At 38.1% G+C, this 17,265-nt stretch overlaps 2 protein-coding genes across 2 annotated transcripts; one reads left to right on the top strand and one right to left on the bottom strand.

Annotated features, from left to right (window-relative positions):
- The first annotated feature begins 658 nt into the window (after positions 1–658).
- Positions 659–13,433, top strand: LOC141812987 (putative LRR receptor-like serine/threonine-protein kinase At1g05700). The gene is made up of 8 exons (XM_074700912.1): positions 659–1,155; positions 1,229–1,584; positions 3,423–3,489; positions 3,832–4,022; positions 4,583–4,721; positions 4,821–4,835; positions 9,726–10,208; positions 12,977–13,433. The coding sequence occupies exons 1-8, from the start codon at positions 689–691 to the stop codon at positions 13,431–13,433; spliced, it is 2,175 nt and encodes a 724-aa protein (XP_074557013.1). The 5' UTR covers positions 659–688.
- Positions 13,434–13,718: 285 nt separating this feature from the next.
- Positions 13,719–16,128, bottom strand: LOC141812988 (zinc finger BED domain-containing protein RICESLEEPER 2-like). The gene is made up of 4 exons (XM_074700913.1): positions 15,836–16,128; positions 14,469–15,745; positions 14,331–14,380; positions 13,719–13,727 (listed from the first exon to the last, which is right to left on the bottom strand). Exons 1-4 carry the CDS (start codon positions 16,126–16,128, stop codon positions 13,719–13,721), a joined length of 1,629 nt encoding a protein of 542 aa, XP_074557014.1.
- Positions 16,129–17,265: the final 1,137 nt, after the last annotated feature.

The following is a 17,265-nucleotide window of genomic DNA, read 5'->3' on the forward strand; positions in this document are numbered from 1 at the left end:
CTTCGAAGTATATATAGAACTGTTGTCAGCTTTGTCAATTATCTCAATCCTTGATTATACTCATAGATTGTATGATTCCTCAAGATTGTTAAATTTAAAATCTAGAGTTGATTTCTTCGTAACATGAATTCTTTTCTTTTCTTTTCTCAAACAAAGATACAATGTAATTAAGGATTACTACCTCTAAAAAAATACATTAAGGAGTCATCGAAATAGCTTCTTGTAATATATAATAAGATTGTGTATAATAAGATTCAATGTTTTTCGATTTACCCGTATTGAAAGAAGTTTCGTGTTATCACAACATGATGCCAATAGGTGATCGGTCATATCTTGTAGGCTAAAAAATCAACCCGGAGTTTTAAATGACTCGATGAAGAAATTTTGGGCAGATCAATATCAATTCAAAGAAGGCTCCGGAGGTGACGAGGATCTGGAGAGCTCCACTTATATAATTTACGACTTGACGTAGAAATTTTGGGCCGTCATGAAGTGCAAAATCAAACACGTGGGAGAAGGTGCAGGACGAATTTAGATGTTGAGGACTCATTTGTAAAAAGACAAACAATGGGGAGTGAAATGAAAATTTACAAGACCCTAAATTGTGTATAAAACGCGCATTGATTTGTAGCAGCTCTACTCAGCCTCTGCCATAGCGATCGCATACTCGAAAGAGAAGAAGAAGACGATGGATTCCAGATTTTGGTGGTCGTTCCTCCTCGCCTTGGCCATGGCCTCCGCCGGAGCTCGCTCTCAGTCCACTGACGCCCTCGGTTTCCTCTCCATCGACTGCGGCATCGAGTCCGGTTCGTCCTACGTCGACCCCACCACCGGCATCTCCTACGTCTCCGACGCCGGCTTCATCACCACAGGCGTCAACCGCAACATCTCCGACGCCTACGTTGGCGGCGTCAGCTCCCCGCAGCTCCATACCCTCCGAAGCTTCCCCGACGGCACCCAAAACTGCTACGCCTTCGGATTGTCGCCGGGGTCCAAGTACCTCCTCCGGGCGTGGTTCCTCTATGGCGATTACGACGGACTCAACGGCCAGCCGCTGGCCTTCGACCTACGCTTCGGCGTCAACTACTGGGCCAGGGTGAACATTACCGACGCGGAGTCAATATACTGGACGGAGGTCATCACGGTGGCCACCGGGTATAGTTGATCAGTAGGTAAAACCAGAGAATTATTGAATGAACAATCATCAAATGTGATCTCTTTCTTTTAGGGATTCGTCCGTGTGCCTAGTGAACACCGGCACGGGGGCGCCGTTCATCTCCGGGATCGACATACGGCCGCTGAGGGACAGTCTCTATCCGGCGGCGAACGAGGGACAGACTTTGATATTGTTCAACCGGTGGAACTTTGGAGAGGCGTCTGAGACACTCAGGTATCCGGCCGACCCGATCGATCGGGTATGGACGCCATGGAGCTCCTCGCAGTCGAACTGGAACGACGTCTCCACCGACTCCACCGTCCAAAACAATCCCCAAGACTTGTTCGAAGTTCCCTCCGTCGTCATGCAGACCGCCGCCACCCCAATCGACTCCTCCAGCCTCGTCTTCAGATGGGATCCCTTCCTCGGCAAATAATCTATTTTTTAATTATATATATTTTAGATATGATATTAATTCTAATATATTTTTGTTGAATTATAATAGTTGGATGGAATTTAAAAAATTAATTATTAGTATAAAGGTGATGTTTTTTTATAGGAGAATGCATGATGTTAGGATAAACTATTTTTAATATTTTATTATTTCTTTTATGATATTTATTTTTTAAAAATTATTTTTAAAGAATTTAATAAATATCCATAACTTCATCAAAATAATTTAAATTATATATATATATATATATATATGAGGAGTGATATTCTGTGCGCCTTAAAATACGCGATTGTGTGCGACATTAGAATTGAAATATCGAAAGAATCCTAAAACAGTAAATATATATTTTTTATTTTAAAATTTTTTTATGTTTAATACTATAACCCAACCCCTAAGTCCTAAAGAAAAATCTTAAATAACTTAATGGTATGTCAAAAAAATAAATAAATAAATAAATTTTATTTTAATTTTTTTTATGTTTAATACTATAATCTATTCATGAGTGTTTGCCTTAGTTTAACGCTGTCTGGCAACCTAACGCAACCCTCCTCCTTTATCCGGGCTTGGAACCGGGAATGATAAGGTAAACTTATCACAGGTTGAAGTGGAGGAGAGCATCAGGTGTTTTATGTGATCGTAAAGTGCCTCTAAAACTTAAAGGAAAGTTCTATAAAACGGCAGTTAGACCTGCCATGTTATATGGCGCTGAATGTTGGGCTATGACTCGAGCACATGAGCAAAAGATGAGAGTTGCGGAGATGAGGATGTTAAGATGGATGTGTGGACATACGAAGATAGACAGAATAAGAAATGAAAGCATTAGAGAGAAAGTTGGAGTTGCATCTATTGAGGAGAAACTCCGTGAGACACGTTTAAGGTGGTACGGACATGTACTTAGACGATCGATAAATGCTCCAGTTAGGTGGTGTGAAACTATGACAAATACGCATATCAAACGAGGGCGAGGTAGACCAAAAAAGACTTGGTTAGCAACAATAAAACAAGATAAAATTTATTTAAATATAAATGATAATATAATAGGAGATAGAGCTCAATGGCGTAAAAGGATCTATATAGCCGACCCCACTTAGTGGGATAAGGCTTGGTTGTTGTTATTGTTGTTGTTGTTGTACTATAACCCAACCCCTAAACCTTAAAGAGAAAATTTTAAATGGCTTAATCGCAAAATAAAAAATAAAAAATAATATTATTTAGCGCTCAGAATTGATATCCTGCGCGTCTTAAAATACGTGACTGTGCAGGACATGAGAATTGAGAAAATTTTTGAACATTCTGTTATGAATGATTGTTATGTTGTTTTTGGAATTATGGATAAACTTTCAGTGTTCTAGTTAATATTTTTATTATTAGTTCAGTTTTTGTTATATCTCTTTATTTTATCCTATTTATTTATAATTTTTCATATTAACAAACCAAACGCATTTTCCAGTTTTCTTTTCTAGAAAATAGAAAACAACATATCATACCAAACGCATTTTCCAATTTTCTTTTCTAGAAAATAGAAAACAGCATATCATACCAAACGCATTTTCTGTTTTCTGAAAACTAGATCAGAAAATGGAAAACTAGAAATAGAAAATGGAAAACAGAAAATGGAAAATATTTTCCAAACCAAACGCCCTCTTCAAGCCTAAGCCTCTCTACCCTTACTTCCCAATTACATCATGCTAGATGAACCTCTTGTTCTTTGGACTTTGTGCCTGTTCCCAATCTCTTGATTTGCTCGAGTTCTCATCTTTTACCAAGAATCTGGTCCTCAACCTTCTTGAACTTCTCTTACCTTGCATCTAGTCTTCCGATCAAGAATCCGGTCCTCGACCTATGAGGACTTCACTTATCCTGCAAGCTCACGACACAAGTGAGATTCATCTTATTAACATAAACTTAGATAATTATCAATCATTGAAAATTCTCATCTGGGGCATGATTGCACCAACATGTACTACATCTTTTGATCGATTCAATCTTTTAGCTAGCTTGGTTGTGTCAGTACCAATAAAATCAAAATATCTTCATGATGGTATAATATCACTTTGGGTCTAAATCCTCACGGTTTAATTTTTGGACTTTACCTAAAATACCTAATACCAATGGAGATAATTTCATCTTATAAACCTATGATCTTTTTTATGTATTTCCAATCAGGGGCGGAGCTACAGGGGGGGCGCCTGGGGGCGGTCGCCCCCCCTGCCCCCCTTAGCTCCGCCCATATAATGAACCCCCCTTACCTCAACTCGGTCGCCGTCTACAGCCTCGAGCCCCTCGTTTCGTCGCCCACCTATAACCTCTCCCTCGACGCTCTCAGCAACTCCACTATCCCGCCCATTCTCAATGCCTTCGAGCTCTACACGGCCATGAACAACACCTCTGTGCCCTCAGATGCTGGAGATGGTATGTAACCGCTTTCGTTCCTTCGCCCCTTTTTTCTACTTCTCTCTGTTGCAGTGTAACAGGGAGGAATATCATGCCATCAATTGTTCGATAGAATGCTCTTGAAAGCGCTAAGGCCGAGTGGGCACGGAAAAAGAAATTCCCACCTTCATAACAGTGCACATGAGTGTGAATTCATATCTTTATATTAAGTTGTTCAAATTTTTCTAAATTTGATATGTTTGCCAGAAAAAAAAAGTTATTATGATAATTAGTATTGTAAAAGGACAAAAAAATCAGTATAAAAAGAAAAAACATTAGTTCGAACAGCCATAGATTGAAATAGGTGTTGGGATTGGAAGTTACATATGATATTAAGTAGATTGCTCTTTATTTCAATGGACTCTACCGATATGGTATTCTTAGGAATTTTAGTGCTGATTATTCGCAAAATATTTTCTTTGGGTTGTGCTTCTGATATGATACTTAGTCTGGTCACATGCCAGTTGTGTTTGTTTTCTATTTTTTTCTTCAGCAATGTCATTAGCTTACATGGTTGATTATTTTTCTCTTTTTTACAGTTGATGTCATGACAACGATCAAGGAGTGGTATCAGATCCAGGGGAATTGGATGGGAGATCCATGTTCCCCTAATGCTTTTGTTTGGGATGGACTAAATTGCACTTACAATTTGTCAAATTCTCCAAGAGTCACTGCTTTGTAAGTTCTACAAGCTCATCTATCTCAAATTATTGAAATATTGGGACCAACCATTTGGAAATTCTGTAATATTCTTATTATATCACTATTGTTCTGCAGGAATCTGTCATCATGGGGGCTGTCATCATGAAGTATTGATTCATATAATAGAGACATCATTTTGAATTATTTTTCTCTTCTTGACAAATTGATTCAACTTATTTTGACTTTATCAGTTTCTACTGCAACATCAGAGCGTGTATTTTCTGCAATGAAAATTGTGAAAAATAGGTTGCGGAACAAAATGAAAGATGATAATGTATATTGAGAAGGATATTGCTCGCAGTTTTGATGTCAATTCTGTCATATATGAATTTGAGTCTATGAAAAAGTGAAGAGCGCAACTTAGATTGCGTTGAATGTAACTTATTTCTTAGTTAATTCAAAATTTATTTTATTAGTGTGACAATGCGATGTTAAAAAATGGCCCCCCCCTCGGTAAAAATCCTGGCTCCGCCCCTGTTTCCAATGTTGGACTTTGAGGGGGTGTTTGGTTGGGGGTAATCTATGATTACCTTGGTTATCTGTCCAAGGTTATCGTTGATAACCTTGTTTGGTTCAAATTATGATCGATTCTCAAGTAATATAACATTACCGCCACATCAGCAAATGAGTTATAACCCGGTTATGTGATTACCTTGGCAGCCTAAGATTTTTTACGATTCCGAAGGTTAACGAAATTTTTTCCATGATTACCCTCCGATTTTAAAATTGAATTAATTAAAATGTACTACGAAATCTAATTAAAATTGAATTAATTAATTCAATAAATTTTAATTTAAATATTTATAAATTAAAAAATAATTTATTTTAAAATTAAAAAAATAAAATTAATGAATTATATTTATTAATTTAATAAATTATTTTATTAAAATAATTATTTTAATGAATTATTTTATTAAAAATATATATATATTTTAAAATATAAAATTAACAAATTATATTTATTAATTTAATAAATTATTTTATTAAAATAATTTTTAAATAAATTATTTTATTAAAATAAAATTATCATATTATATTTATTAATTTAATGAATTATTTTATTAAAATAATTATTTTAATAAATTATTTTATTAAAATAAATATAAATTTATTTTAAATTTAAAAATATAAAATTAAGGAATTATATTTATTAATTTAATGGATTATTTTATTAAAATAATTATTTTAATAAATTATTTTATTAAAATATATAAATTTATTTTAAATTTTAAAAATAAAATTAACAAATTATATTTATTATTTTAATTTTTTATTAAAATAATTATTTTTAATGAATTATTTTATTAAAATAAAAATATCAAATTATATTTATTAATTTAATGAATTATATTAAAATATAATTGAATGAAGGGTAATATAGTAAATATAAAACTGGTTATGTTTTATTCTCTATAAATAAATAAAGTAAATCAAACAACATTAGGTTATGTTTTATGCCCCATAACCTTGGTTATGTGATTACCAGGTAATCACATAACCAAACCAAGGTTATACATCATAACTTGAACCAAACGCACCCTGATTGTATCTCAACAATCCTCTTCTCAAATGAAGGACCACCATATACCAATCGAGACTAACTTGACATCCGATCTCTTGACCCACCAAGCCCCCTTGTCTCGATGTTTGATCCTTTTGATCCGTCTGTAGGGTCCCAAGGATGTCCGCATCTCCACAATGACATGATATTGTCCATTTGAGTCTAAGTCCTTATGGTTTTGTTCTTGGGCTCTCCCCAAAAGGCCTCATGCCAATGGAGATACTTTTCATCCTTTTAAACTCATGATCTTTTCCATGTGTTTTAGATGTGGGACTATGTTTGCACCCTTGCAACTTAACAATCCCCCCTTAAACAAAGGACCACAGCCCCCCTTCAAACGGAAAGCCTCCATTTGATGTCCGAATCCTTGATCCACCAGGACTTCCTGCCCCTCGTTCCATCCGACCTACTAGGACTTCCTGCCTAGCCGCAACTAGGATTTTCTGCTTAGCGTCTGGTCCTCTTGATTCAGACACAGGAGCACCTACTTCCTTTATTTAAGGTTCAACCCACATGATTAGATCTAGATCATGGCTCTTCCGGCGATTAGTCCGGTGAAGAGCGGTCTCGCTCTGATATCACTTGTAGGGTCCCAAGGATGTCCACATCTCCACAATGACATGATATTGTCCACTTTGGACCTAAGCTCTCATGGTTTTGTTCTTGGGCTCTCCCCAAAAGGCCTCATGCCAATGGAGATACTTTCCATCCTTTAAAACCCATGATCTTTTTCATGTGTTTTAGATGTGGAACTATTTTTGCATCCTTGCAACCCAACACCGTCAAAACTACCTAGTATTCAGTCCAACTGACCTACTAGGATTACCATGGTTCAAACCTCCTCTACCTCATTCATTTTTTCTAAGAGCTCCCACATGACTCTATATAGACCATAACTCTGATACCAATTGTTAATACTGATTGAATCAAAATATCTCTACAATGGTATGATATTATCTACTTTGGATTTAAACTTACATGATTTTATTTTTGGACTTTACCCAAAAGATCTCATATTAATGAAGATATCTTCCATTTTATAATAAACTCATGATCTTTTTTTATGTGTTTTTAATATAGAACTTTGATTGTATTCTAACATGTTAAAACACCCTTTTGAGTGGTGAATAAAGAGTCACCCTTTTGGACTATCAACACACTATTTTAAGTAAATTTTCAGATAGTCATTTAGAACTCCTAACTTTGTCTGATTTTTTAATTGGTCTCTAATCTAATCTGAGCTCAATAAATTAAGGTCTATTTATGAAAAAGTTTCAATTTCCTTATCCCCGTTGGATTATAATCATAGCTCGGTGATTGGAGATGAGTATTCTTTCACAAGAAGATTAAGTTACTCATCAATTAATATCGCTACTTCGCTAGATATTTCCTTGTGTGATTTTTACTTCACTAAGCCATCTGTAGTTTAAGTATATATCCAAACTATGGACAAGTCATGGTAATCTCAAGCTATTGATTTTTTATTCTACTTTAAGTAGACAAACTATGGACCAGATGCCACTAATACATTAACTTAAAATTATGTATGAAGTGCAATGAAAGAAAACGTACTATTGTGATTGAGATTGCTATATTTAATTAATTGTGACCGTAGATCATTATAAATTTCCCCCTTAAAGGATTCCTCCCCATCAGTTGTTAATTGGTTCTTTGACTCCTCGCCATGGTCAACTGTAATTTTTTGATTTACATCCTTATAGATGGTCATATGGCCGACCTGTGTAGAGCCGTTGGGATGGTGGATTTCACCTTATGCTTATGCTGAAGTTAATTGGTTCTTTAATGAATTCAAAACAATAGGGGAAAAGGTGTGTGGCCATTAGACTTTGACTCGATATGCATGGTTAGGACTTGGTGAGCCATATATATAGGAGAGGATCAATCTCTTTCCATGTTACGTTCAACACGCATGGATGGAGGTTTTTAATCTAGATAGTACTATTACTAAGTGAATGAAAAACTGATTAGTGTTGAATTAATGCTAACCTTAATTAGAAGGTAGGAAAATGCAGAGGATTAGACTAATCCTAGCTATTTGAAAAATGATTAACTTAATTCTTACAACAACATCGCATGCACCCTCAACCGTGGAAACCAGACAGATCAGATGAGAAACAACAATTCAATAGTCCCACAATCAAATAATTAAGGCCCTGCAAAAACATCATGTTATAATTTCATAATGACATATATATACCAACCCTATTCTAATTGATGATCGGATCCTATAAGAGCTAGCTATCAGTGAATTTGTTGGTCTAACTGTTGTGTTGGAGTTCCTTTCAGTCCGTGAGACTGGTTTAACATGTTGGGGCTTGGGACTGGTCAATTAGCTCGTTAACAAGTTGAAGATATAAAATGGTAGAGTTCGGTATGACGACGTAAGTGGATCTAGGTATTTTTATAATTCTTGGCACAGTACCCTTTAGGTTATTAAGGCAATCCTTCATGTGATAGCCACACCCTTCTTGGTATGCATTGTGACACACTTAGTTTTGTTGGTCATCGACTTAATATCATCAGTGATTGAATCACTTCGTTGGTTGTCAACACATCTCTTCGAGTAAATTTATCTTTTTTGGACAAAAGTTTTGGGTTGAGATGAAGATAAACCTTTTCTTCTGCAAAAGGTGGATCCGTAGCAGCCCCACACGGTCGGTCCCACGACCATCTGTGAGGAGGTAAATCGAGAAGTGCAGTTGGTTATGACGCAGGAGGGTATTGCCTAGCTTCGCCAGGATTCGAACCCTTGCCCTCTTCTACAAGTCTGCTGCGTCGTAACCAATTCACCTATGCCCCGGGGGCTAAGATGAAGATAAACCTTGATATTATCATGCCTAGATATTTACAATTGATTGACAATCATTTTTTTTAAAGATATAACGATACACGGCTTAAAATAGAAATACTCTAAATTTTAAGTCTTGGCTAACTTTTGAAGCTTTGAACCTTTTAGAAAGGAGAGAGAAGAACTCGCAGTACTGAGTGATTTATGCTATGTTTACTTCATACAACGGATGAAGAAAAGAAAGGAATCCCTAGGGAAAATAAATTCCTAAGGGGAGAGAAAGGAAATCTCCACGGTCTTCTCCTCCGCGCAGAGTAAACAGAGGACGCGTGCCCAGAGCCGACGCCGAGTAGCTGGTTTTGCAGGGGGCGATGGCGGTGCTGCTCCTTTTTTCCTTCTTCTGCTTCCTGCCGGTTTTCGCCGGTGCGCTGGAGCTTCCGGTGCCCGTGAGCGAGGAGGTCCTCGGCCTCGTCGTGTTCAAGGCGGCGCTGCAGGACCCGACGGCCGCGCTGGCGTCGTGGAACGAGGCCGACGCGTCCCCCTGCGACTGGGCGCACGTCCGGTGCGACGCCGGGACCGGGCGCGTCGCCCGCCTCGCGCTCGAGGGGCTCTCCCTCTCCGGCCCTCTCCCTCGCGGCCTCGACCGCCTCCCGGAGCTCGCCGCGCTCTCCCTCTCCGACAACAACCTCTCCGGCCCCATTACGCCCGGGCTCTCCCTCCTCCCCGCGCTTCGCTTCCTCGACCTCAGTCGCAATGCCTTCTCCGGCCGCGTCCCGCAGGACCTCGTGCTCCTCCCCTCACTCCTCTCCCTCGACCTCTCCTCCAAGCGAGGTGGTGGTGTGGATAGAGGAGCTGGGCGAGGGCAAGCCGGTGGCGTATTCGCACGGGCGCTCCGCGACTTCGAGGATCAGAGGGAGGTCAAGGAGACGATCCCGGCGTGGCGGGCAGTGTGGCGTGCTGCGGATCCCGCTCGACAAATTTCTCAGCTCCGTCCGTCCGTTGTGTTTCCGCCCGATTTGGCGGGGATAGATTTTGACGGAAAAATCATCCACGGACGGATGAAAGTTCCTTTCCTTCCTACAAACTTTGACAGGTAAACGAGGGATGCATGCATGCAAAGGAAATCTTTCCGCGGTTTCTCTTTCCGCACCTCCAAGTAAACTGGGCTTTAAGCAAGAGGAGAGGGAGATTAATTTATAGAGTAGAAGTGTTTCTTTTAAAGGGTGAAAAGATAACGGTGTACTTTTCCTTCAACCCAATCATATACTTAATTGGCGTGAATTAGTGAAGATGCTTCCCCAATAATAATGATGTGGGTGAATCGGCGTGAATTAACACGTATCATAAAGCGTCGATGATGTCAAGACTAAGTGATGCATCCAAAAACGAAATTTCCTTCAATGACATGGATGAACCTATGTGGATCAGAAGATGTATGAGATATCTGATAAAATTCCTCTGATGCTTAAATTAAACTTCAATGATGAAGCTCGAGAGAAAAAGATCATAATGTAGTGAGGGAGAAGGCTAGAGATAATAAGGATTGGATCCCTTTACCATGACACAATTTTATCTCTTTTATACATGACTGATCCTTTGAATCATATAGATGACTATTTCCTACATTATAGGTGTTGACAAGGGTGTGCCCATTAATGGTCTAGGCCCATGAAGGTCATGCTCTGCCGTGGCTTTTATTTGTCAGGTGCTTACTTAATTATGATATACTTATCTTGTCTGTACACTATAGTGGCTCCTTCTAACAGAGTGTCTATCTAATTATGGGTCGTCTCCTCTAACCACACTCGGAGGGGCAAGTTGGGTACGAAGCTTAGGCATAGCCCCAAGCAAAGCCTTGCAAGCCCATGATGTAGAATCTAGTGCTTAGGCGACTAAGGAAGATAAAAGGAGGTGCTTGGACAACTGAATACTTTGGAGGTTAAAGGATGTGCTTGAGTTGCTAGCACTCTGAATTTCAAGGGAGATGCTTGAAAGCACTCTATATGCTGAAGGAGGTGTTCAAGTTGCAAATAACTTTAGATATTGAGTTAGGTGCTCGAGATGTTAAGCACTTTGGAAGTTGAGTTGGGTGCTTAGGATATCGATCACTTCAGAGGTTGAGTTGGGTGCTCAAGATGTCGAGTTTTTTGAAGGCTAAGTTGAGTGCTCAAGATGCCAAGTATTTCAGAGGTTGATGTAGGTTGTCAAACACTCTGGAAGTTGAGGAAGGTACTCGAGTTGTTGAACACTTCGAAGGCTGATGTAAGCACTGAGGTTGTAGAGAACTTTGGAGACTAAGGAAGGTGGTCAATGTTACTAAACACTTTGGAGGCCAATGTGGGCACTCGAGCTACCAAGCACTCTAGAAGCTAAGGAAGGTGCTTGAATTGCCAAACACTCTAAAAGATGACATGGGCGCTCAGACTGCTGAGCACTCCCGAATACTCTGGAGGCTAACATAGGTGCTTGGGCTGCCGAGCACATTGGAGATTGAGAAAATTGATCGAGCTATCGAGCATTCGAGACCGATGTGATCTGATATCCCATGCCTTGAGTCTACTGACATGGATCCCATGTTGGATTTAATCCCTTATAAATTTAATCTTTTAAGGTGGACTTAATTATAATTTATATATGTGGATACAAATCAAATTCATTTGAGTAATCTAACTAAGATTAAATATGTAGAATTCGTTAATCCATTTCGTTATTATCTATGAGCTGACGACAACAGATCGGATTTCTATATATAAAGTTTAGTCCCTACACTCTGTTTGGATGGGGTGAGGGAAGGTTCATTAACGGAAGGGGAAGGGAGGGGAAAGGAGGGAAAAGAAGGGGAAGATAAGTATTTATATTTTTCTTGTTTGGGAGGAAGGGAAGGTTCATTAACGTAACATGTGCTATCTTGTTTGGGAGGAAGGGGAAGGAAATAAAGATTAAATATATAAAATTACACAAATATCCTTACTTGTTAAAATAGATCTACAATAATTTAGAAATAATTATTCGTTAGGTATTTTATTTTATTTAATGCCTTATAACTATTCCTTCAATGAGTTCGTCAATCAAAATTATAAACTAAATATATAAAATTACAAAAATACTTTTATTTTTTTAAATAAATTTATATGTGAAAAAATATATATAACTCATAAGATTAACAAAAATTAATATTTACAACTTAAATAAATAAAAAATTTAAAAAATAATAAGTATATATATAAAAAATATATGAAATTCAGAATTTGTACACTTTGGTACGATAAAAGATAAATCAACATTTTTATATATATTTTAATAAAAAGTTTACTGATGTAAAAATTTACGACGAAGGTCGACATCGAGGAGTGCGAGTGATGAAATTATGTGACGACTGCGTTATGTGACAAGGAGCAACGGTGCAAAAATCTAATAGATAAATTATTTTAATAATTAATATTTTAATATAAGGGTAAAATTGGAATAAATATGTTTTAACATTTCCTTCCCCCTCCCTTACACCCCTAATCGGAGTGTAAGGAATTATGTCTATTTATGGGCATGCAAGGGGAAAGCTTACCCTTTCTTCCCCTTCTCTTCCCTTTCCTCACTTCTTTACAAACAAAGTTACAAATTCCCTTCCCCTTATTTACCCTTCCTTCCCCTTCCCTCACCTCCTCCCAAACAAACAAGCTGTAAGAGTTTAGGATCAATTAACATCCTGTTTTCGTTTTGACGAAGATTTTACGATGATTGAAAGTTTCTTGCTGTCGGCACTCTTCTCTCTCGCGATCGGCTAAGTGAGGAGTCGAACCCTAATCGTGTGAGGAGTCGAACTCGTGGTTGGTGTTGGATCCTCCTTCCTTCTATGCGATTCAGGATCAACGGTAGGTGGTTGACGCTGGATCCTCTTCCCTCGCGCGATAGGCAGGTGGTCGGTGCTGGATCCTCTTCGCTCGCGCGATCGACAGATGGTCGACGCTCCTCTCCTTTCGCGCAATCGGCAGGCGACTACGCTCCACTCTCCTCTCACACAATCAGCATACGACGACGCTCCGCTCTCCTCTCAAGCGATTGGCAGGCGACGGTGCTGGATCCTCCTCCGGGGGTCGGCGACCTTCGCTGTCGCGAGGAAAACACAGGAGACGCACGCGAAGAAGAGGGAAGGCTGGACGCCGCAGGGAAGACCTTGGATTTGGTTTCCGCGAGAACCAGAGGGAAGGGGTGGTGTGTAAGGGTGGCAATGGGGCGGGGCGGGGGCGGGTTTGTCATTCCCATCCCCGCCCCCGAATTACATCCCCGCCCCCATCCCCGACCCCATCCCCGATTTTGTTAATCGGGGAATCCCCATCCCCGACCCCGCGGGGATTAAATCCCCATCCCCGCCCCCATCCCCGACTCTCAGGAAATCATTGAAGACAAGCACAAATAGCAACAAAAATATGAAATTCCAATATAGGAGTCATGGAGAAGTCTAGATCAGACTCTAAAGAAGTTATATAGAATACAACTGGATGATTAAATAGATCAAAGCACAAATAAAACCAATTACTTTTTAGGATATTTTCTTTTAAATGAATTCAACATATTTGATGCATCGACAAAGTACAAATAAGAACAATCACGGTACCTGTAAAATAAAACAAAAAGGTAAACCACACAATTCAAAAGCTCAACTTAAAACATATTTATAAAGGGTATAATGATATTGAAAAATAATATAGCTCTCAAAAAACTGTTAGCACCAAAAGTGCAATGCCAACTAGTGAAGCAAAAGGAGAGTAAATATTAGGGACTAGTGAAGCAAAAGGAGAGTAAATATTAGGGACTACTTCATCTTTAAGGCATGGATCCGTAAATAATTTTGGCACAAGCACAAGAACTTCTTCCACTCCATTCTTTCCCCACCTCACCTGCACCAAGACAAGGAAGAAGAATTAGTCTCGTGCTAGGACAAGATATACCATGCACTTAGACTAACTATTTTTAATTCCCTAGCAGTATCCTGTATCCCTCCCTCTATCATAAGTGCAATAATACATGATTTAATAAATAGAAAAGATACATTATTAGATTACTTTTTTCTTCCATCGCATTGCATCACATCATTCTATGGAGTTACTCAGTTACTATTTGTGAGTGAGCGTGACTCCGGCTCCTACAACATAATAAGACATATAGAAAAAAGTAATTAAATTTAAAACACTTTAATACAATAATAAAAATAACTTACCTCTATATCAGAATCATTGTCAAATTTTTGATCATTTGAAGTTGTAGAATCTAATAAGACAAAATAAATGACAAATATTATAATGAAAAACAATAAAGAAAGTATTAGAAATAATTTTATTTGAAAACTATTTAATACCTTGAATTTCACTCCATAACCAATCTCGAGCACACATCAAAGCCTCCACAGTTTGAGAATGAAGGCTACTACGGTGAGCACTTAAAACTCTTCCACTAGTACTGAATGTTGATTCGGAAGCAACGGTCGTCACAGGAATGGCCAACACATCCTTAGCAATATCATGCAAAATTGGATATTTGATCCCATTTGTCTTCCACCAACATAAGATATCAAACTCACTTGTTCTTGGCAAAAGAGACTCTTCTAAATAATAATCCAAGTCCGACTTCTCATGTTCAATACTAGTATTAGAATCCATGAACATCTTAAATTTATCAGCATAACCACCACGCTTGGGAAGTGGAGGCCTTGAAGAAGAAGAAGAAGAAGATTGTGAATTTTTCACTTCCTGTGATTGTTTGAATTTCTTCTTGTATTCTTCAACCATGTCACACAACTTTTTCTTTAGTTTTTCAATCTCATATGAAGACATATCACCATAAACAAGAGGATAATAGAATTGAACTATCTTCATCTTGTACCTCGGATCTAAAATACTCCCAATTGCCAATAAACAATTCATCACATCCCAATACTTGTCAAACTTTACTTTCATATTTATTGCCATTGTTTTTACCACATTATCATCTGAGAGAAGCCAATCACCAATTGCTAACTTAATATCGCAAATAGTTGAGAAGAAAAGATTTATAGTGGGATACTTGATCCCCGAAAACAACTCTGTGGCATCATAAAACATCTCTAATTTAGAAGAAATCTCTCTCACTTTTGACCAATCTTCTTGTGTGGGAACTCTTTTATATAAAGTCTCACGTTGTTTCAAACGAGCAAACACAGCTTCATATTCCAATGCAGTGTTAAGCATTAAATATGTAGAGTTCCATCGTGTTTTGCAATCAAGTTCCAGTTTCTTTGTGCACGGAACCTTCAATTGTCGAGCTGTTTCAATAAATTTTTCATCTCTTTTTGGTGTTGCTGTCCAAAATGCGACACTATAACGAATTGTTTCAATACTATCACTGATTAATTCTAGTCCATCCCTCACAACTAAATTCAAAATATGAGCACAACACCGCATGTGAAATAATTTTCCTTCTAAGATAAGTGAACTCGGAGGAAGCTTGTCTAAAATAAACTCAATCATAGCATCATTAGTTGTGCAATTATCAACAGTTAAAGTAGATAACTTACGATCCAAATTCCAATCCAAGAGGCAATCAACAAGGGCATTTGCGAGGACCTCAGCAGTATGTGGACATGGCACATATATAAACCTAATAAAAAATGAAATATAATAAATTTTAATGCTAATGGTAATATTATTAATGTTAAATACAAGTATAAAATTAAAGAGAAAAATTTACCTAACAAGCCGACTTTGTAATTTCCATGAAACATTTATGAAGTGTGAAGTGATAGTCATGAATCCTCTTTTTTGATTGCTTGACGTCCACATATCAGTTGTCAACGCAATTCGACTAGCATTTGAGTCTAATAATTTCATTGTTTTATTTCTTTCATACTCGAATATCTTCATAATGTCATTCTTGATTGTGTTCTGAGAAACAACTTTAAATATTGGTTGCAAGGCATAAGAGTACCTTCTAAAGCCCACATGATCAACCATAGATAACGGGTACTCATGTAATATAATCATATTTGCAAGCTCTGCTCTTGCGTGATCTTGGTTGAAATGGTATGTCCCAAGCTGCGTTGTCCCATCATTGGATTTTGTTGGTTGTAATAGAGATTGGTTTATGGTCTTCTGTTTTTTGTTCAAGCATGTTTTTATGTGGTCAAGTAAATGTTTGGTACCATTCTTAGTTTCACCACCTAAGGTCTTCTTACAATCATTACAAACTGCTTTCCATTTTCCTCCAATTAGCTTTTTTTCAAAATGATCCCATGCAACAGATCTAAATTTTTTTTTCTTTCCACCATCTGTATCCGCAATTATTTCAGCATCTAAAGTCTGATTTAGAGTTGTTTCATTTACCTCAATTGGAACACTCTCATTTTGCGAATGCGATGATGTTGATGCAAGAACTTGACTTCCCACAGTTGGAGTAGTTTGCATAACACCCTCAACCTCTTTATCATTAATTTCCATCTGAAAGGATATGAAATAATATCAAAAATCATATTTACTCATCCAAATAATCCTTACATTAACAAGATCTTGTAAAGAAAAAACAGATTTATTTTAAGGTCAGTCTGTGTTATGAGATATTAATAGTGTGCGAAAGCAAAGTAAACAAACTCTATCATCTAAATAAATAATTGAAAACTCTATCAGCAAAGTAAACACTCTCAATTTTAGTAAAGTTTAAGAAAGTTGAGAGGTTACATGGTTTCCACATTGCAAATACGCAAGCAAAGGAAACAAAGAAGAGATCAATCCTGCTGAAATCTTACAAGCGACTCGTGACGAACAAGAGCAGCCTTGCGTTGTGTTCCAGTGAAGCATTGCTGATGATGTCCTGCAAAAGGATTCGGCGGCCGGCCGTCGCTTGGCCCTCCATTATCTCCTACACCACCACAGCCACCTCCGCCGAAGTTTCCCTCCATCTCTTCACATCCCACCTCTTCCTCGTAATCAACTCCGGAAAGTAGTACCGAAACAGATCCAAATCCAAAGAAACGAAAGAACCAGAAACGCCAAAGTCGATCGGCAGCGAATCAAAAAACGTGAGCCGAGAAACCCGCGGATGTAGCGTCCGATCAGTGATCGCTTCACCGCCACGCCGCCTCGCTCGATCCCCACGGAAAAAGGCCAGCAGAACAGAAGGTCTTC

Source organism: Curcuma longa, chromosome 20 (assembly GCF_044706935.1).
Source record: "Curcuma longa cultivar G26 ecotype Majalengka, Jawa Barat chromosome 20, ITB_CL_G26_1.1, whole genome shotgun sequence".
Lineage (NCBI taxonomy): Eukaryota > Viridiplantae > Streptophyta > Magnoliopsida > Zingiberales > Zingiberaceae > Curcuma > Curcuma longa.

Bases quoted from the DNA above. Each gene is read 5' to 3' on its own strand.
- LOC141812988 (XM_074700913.1), bottom strand. From the start codon at position 16,128: ATGATTATATTACATGAGTACCCGTTATCTATGGTTGATCATGTGGGC. The intron at 15,746-15,835 runs GTAAATTTTTCT...ATTTTTTATTAG, and splicing joins TTACAAAGTCGGCTTGTTAG to GTTTATATATGTGCCATGTC. The intron at 14,381-14,468 runs GTATTAAATAGT...TTGTCTTATTAG, and splicing joins GTTATGGAGTGAAATTCAAG to ATTCTACAACTTCAAATGAT.
- LOC141812987 (XM_074700912.1), top strand. From the start codon at position 689: ATGGATTCCAGATTTTGGTGGTCGTTCCTCCTCGCCTTGGCCATGGCC. The intron at 1,585-3,422 runs GCAAATAATCTA...CCTTGCATCTAG, and splicing joins CAGATGGGATCCCTTCCTCG to TCTTCCGATCAAGAATCCGG. The intron at 4,023-4,582 runs GTATGTAACCGC...TCTTTTTTACAG, and splicing joins GCCCTCAGATGCTGGAGATG to TTGATGTCATGACAACGATC.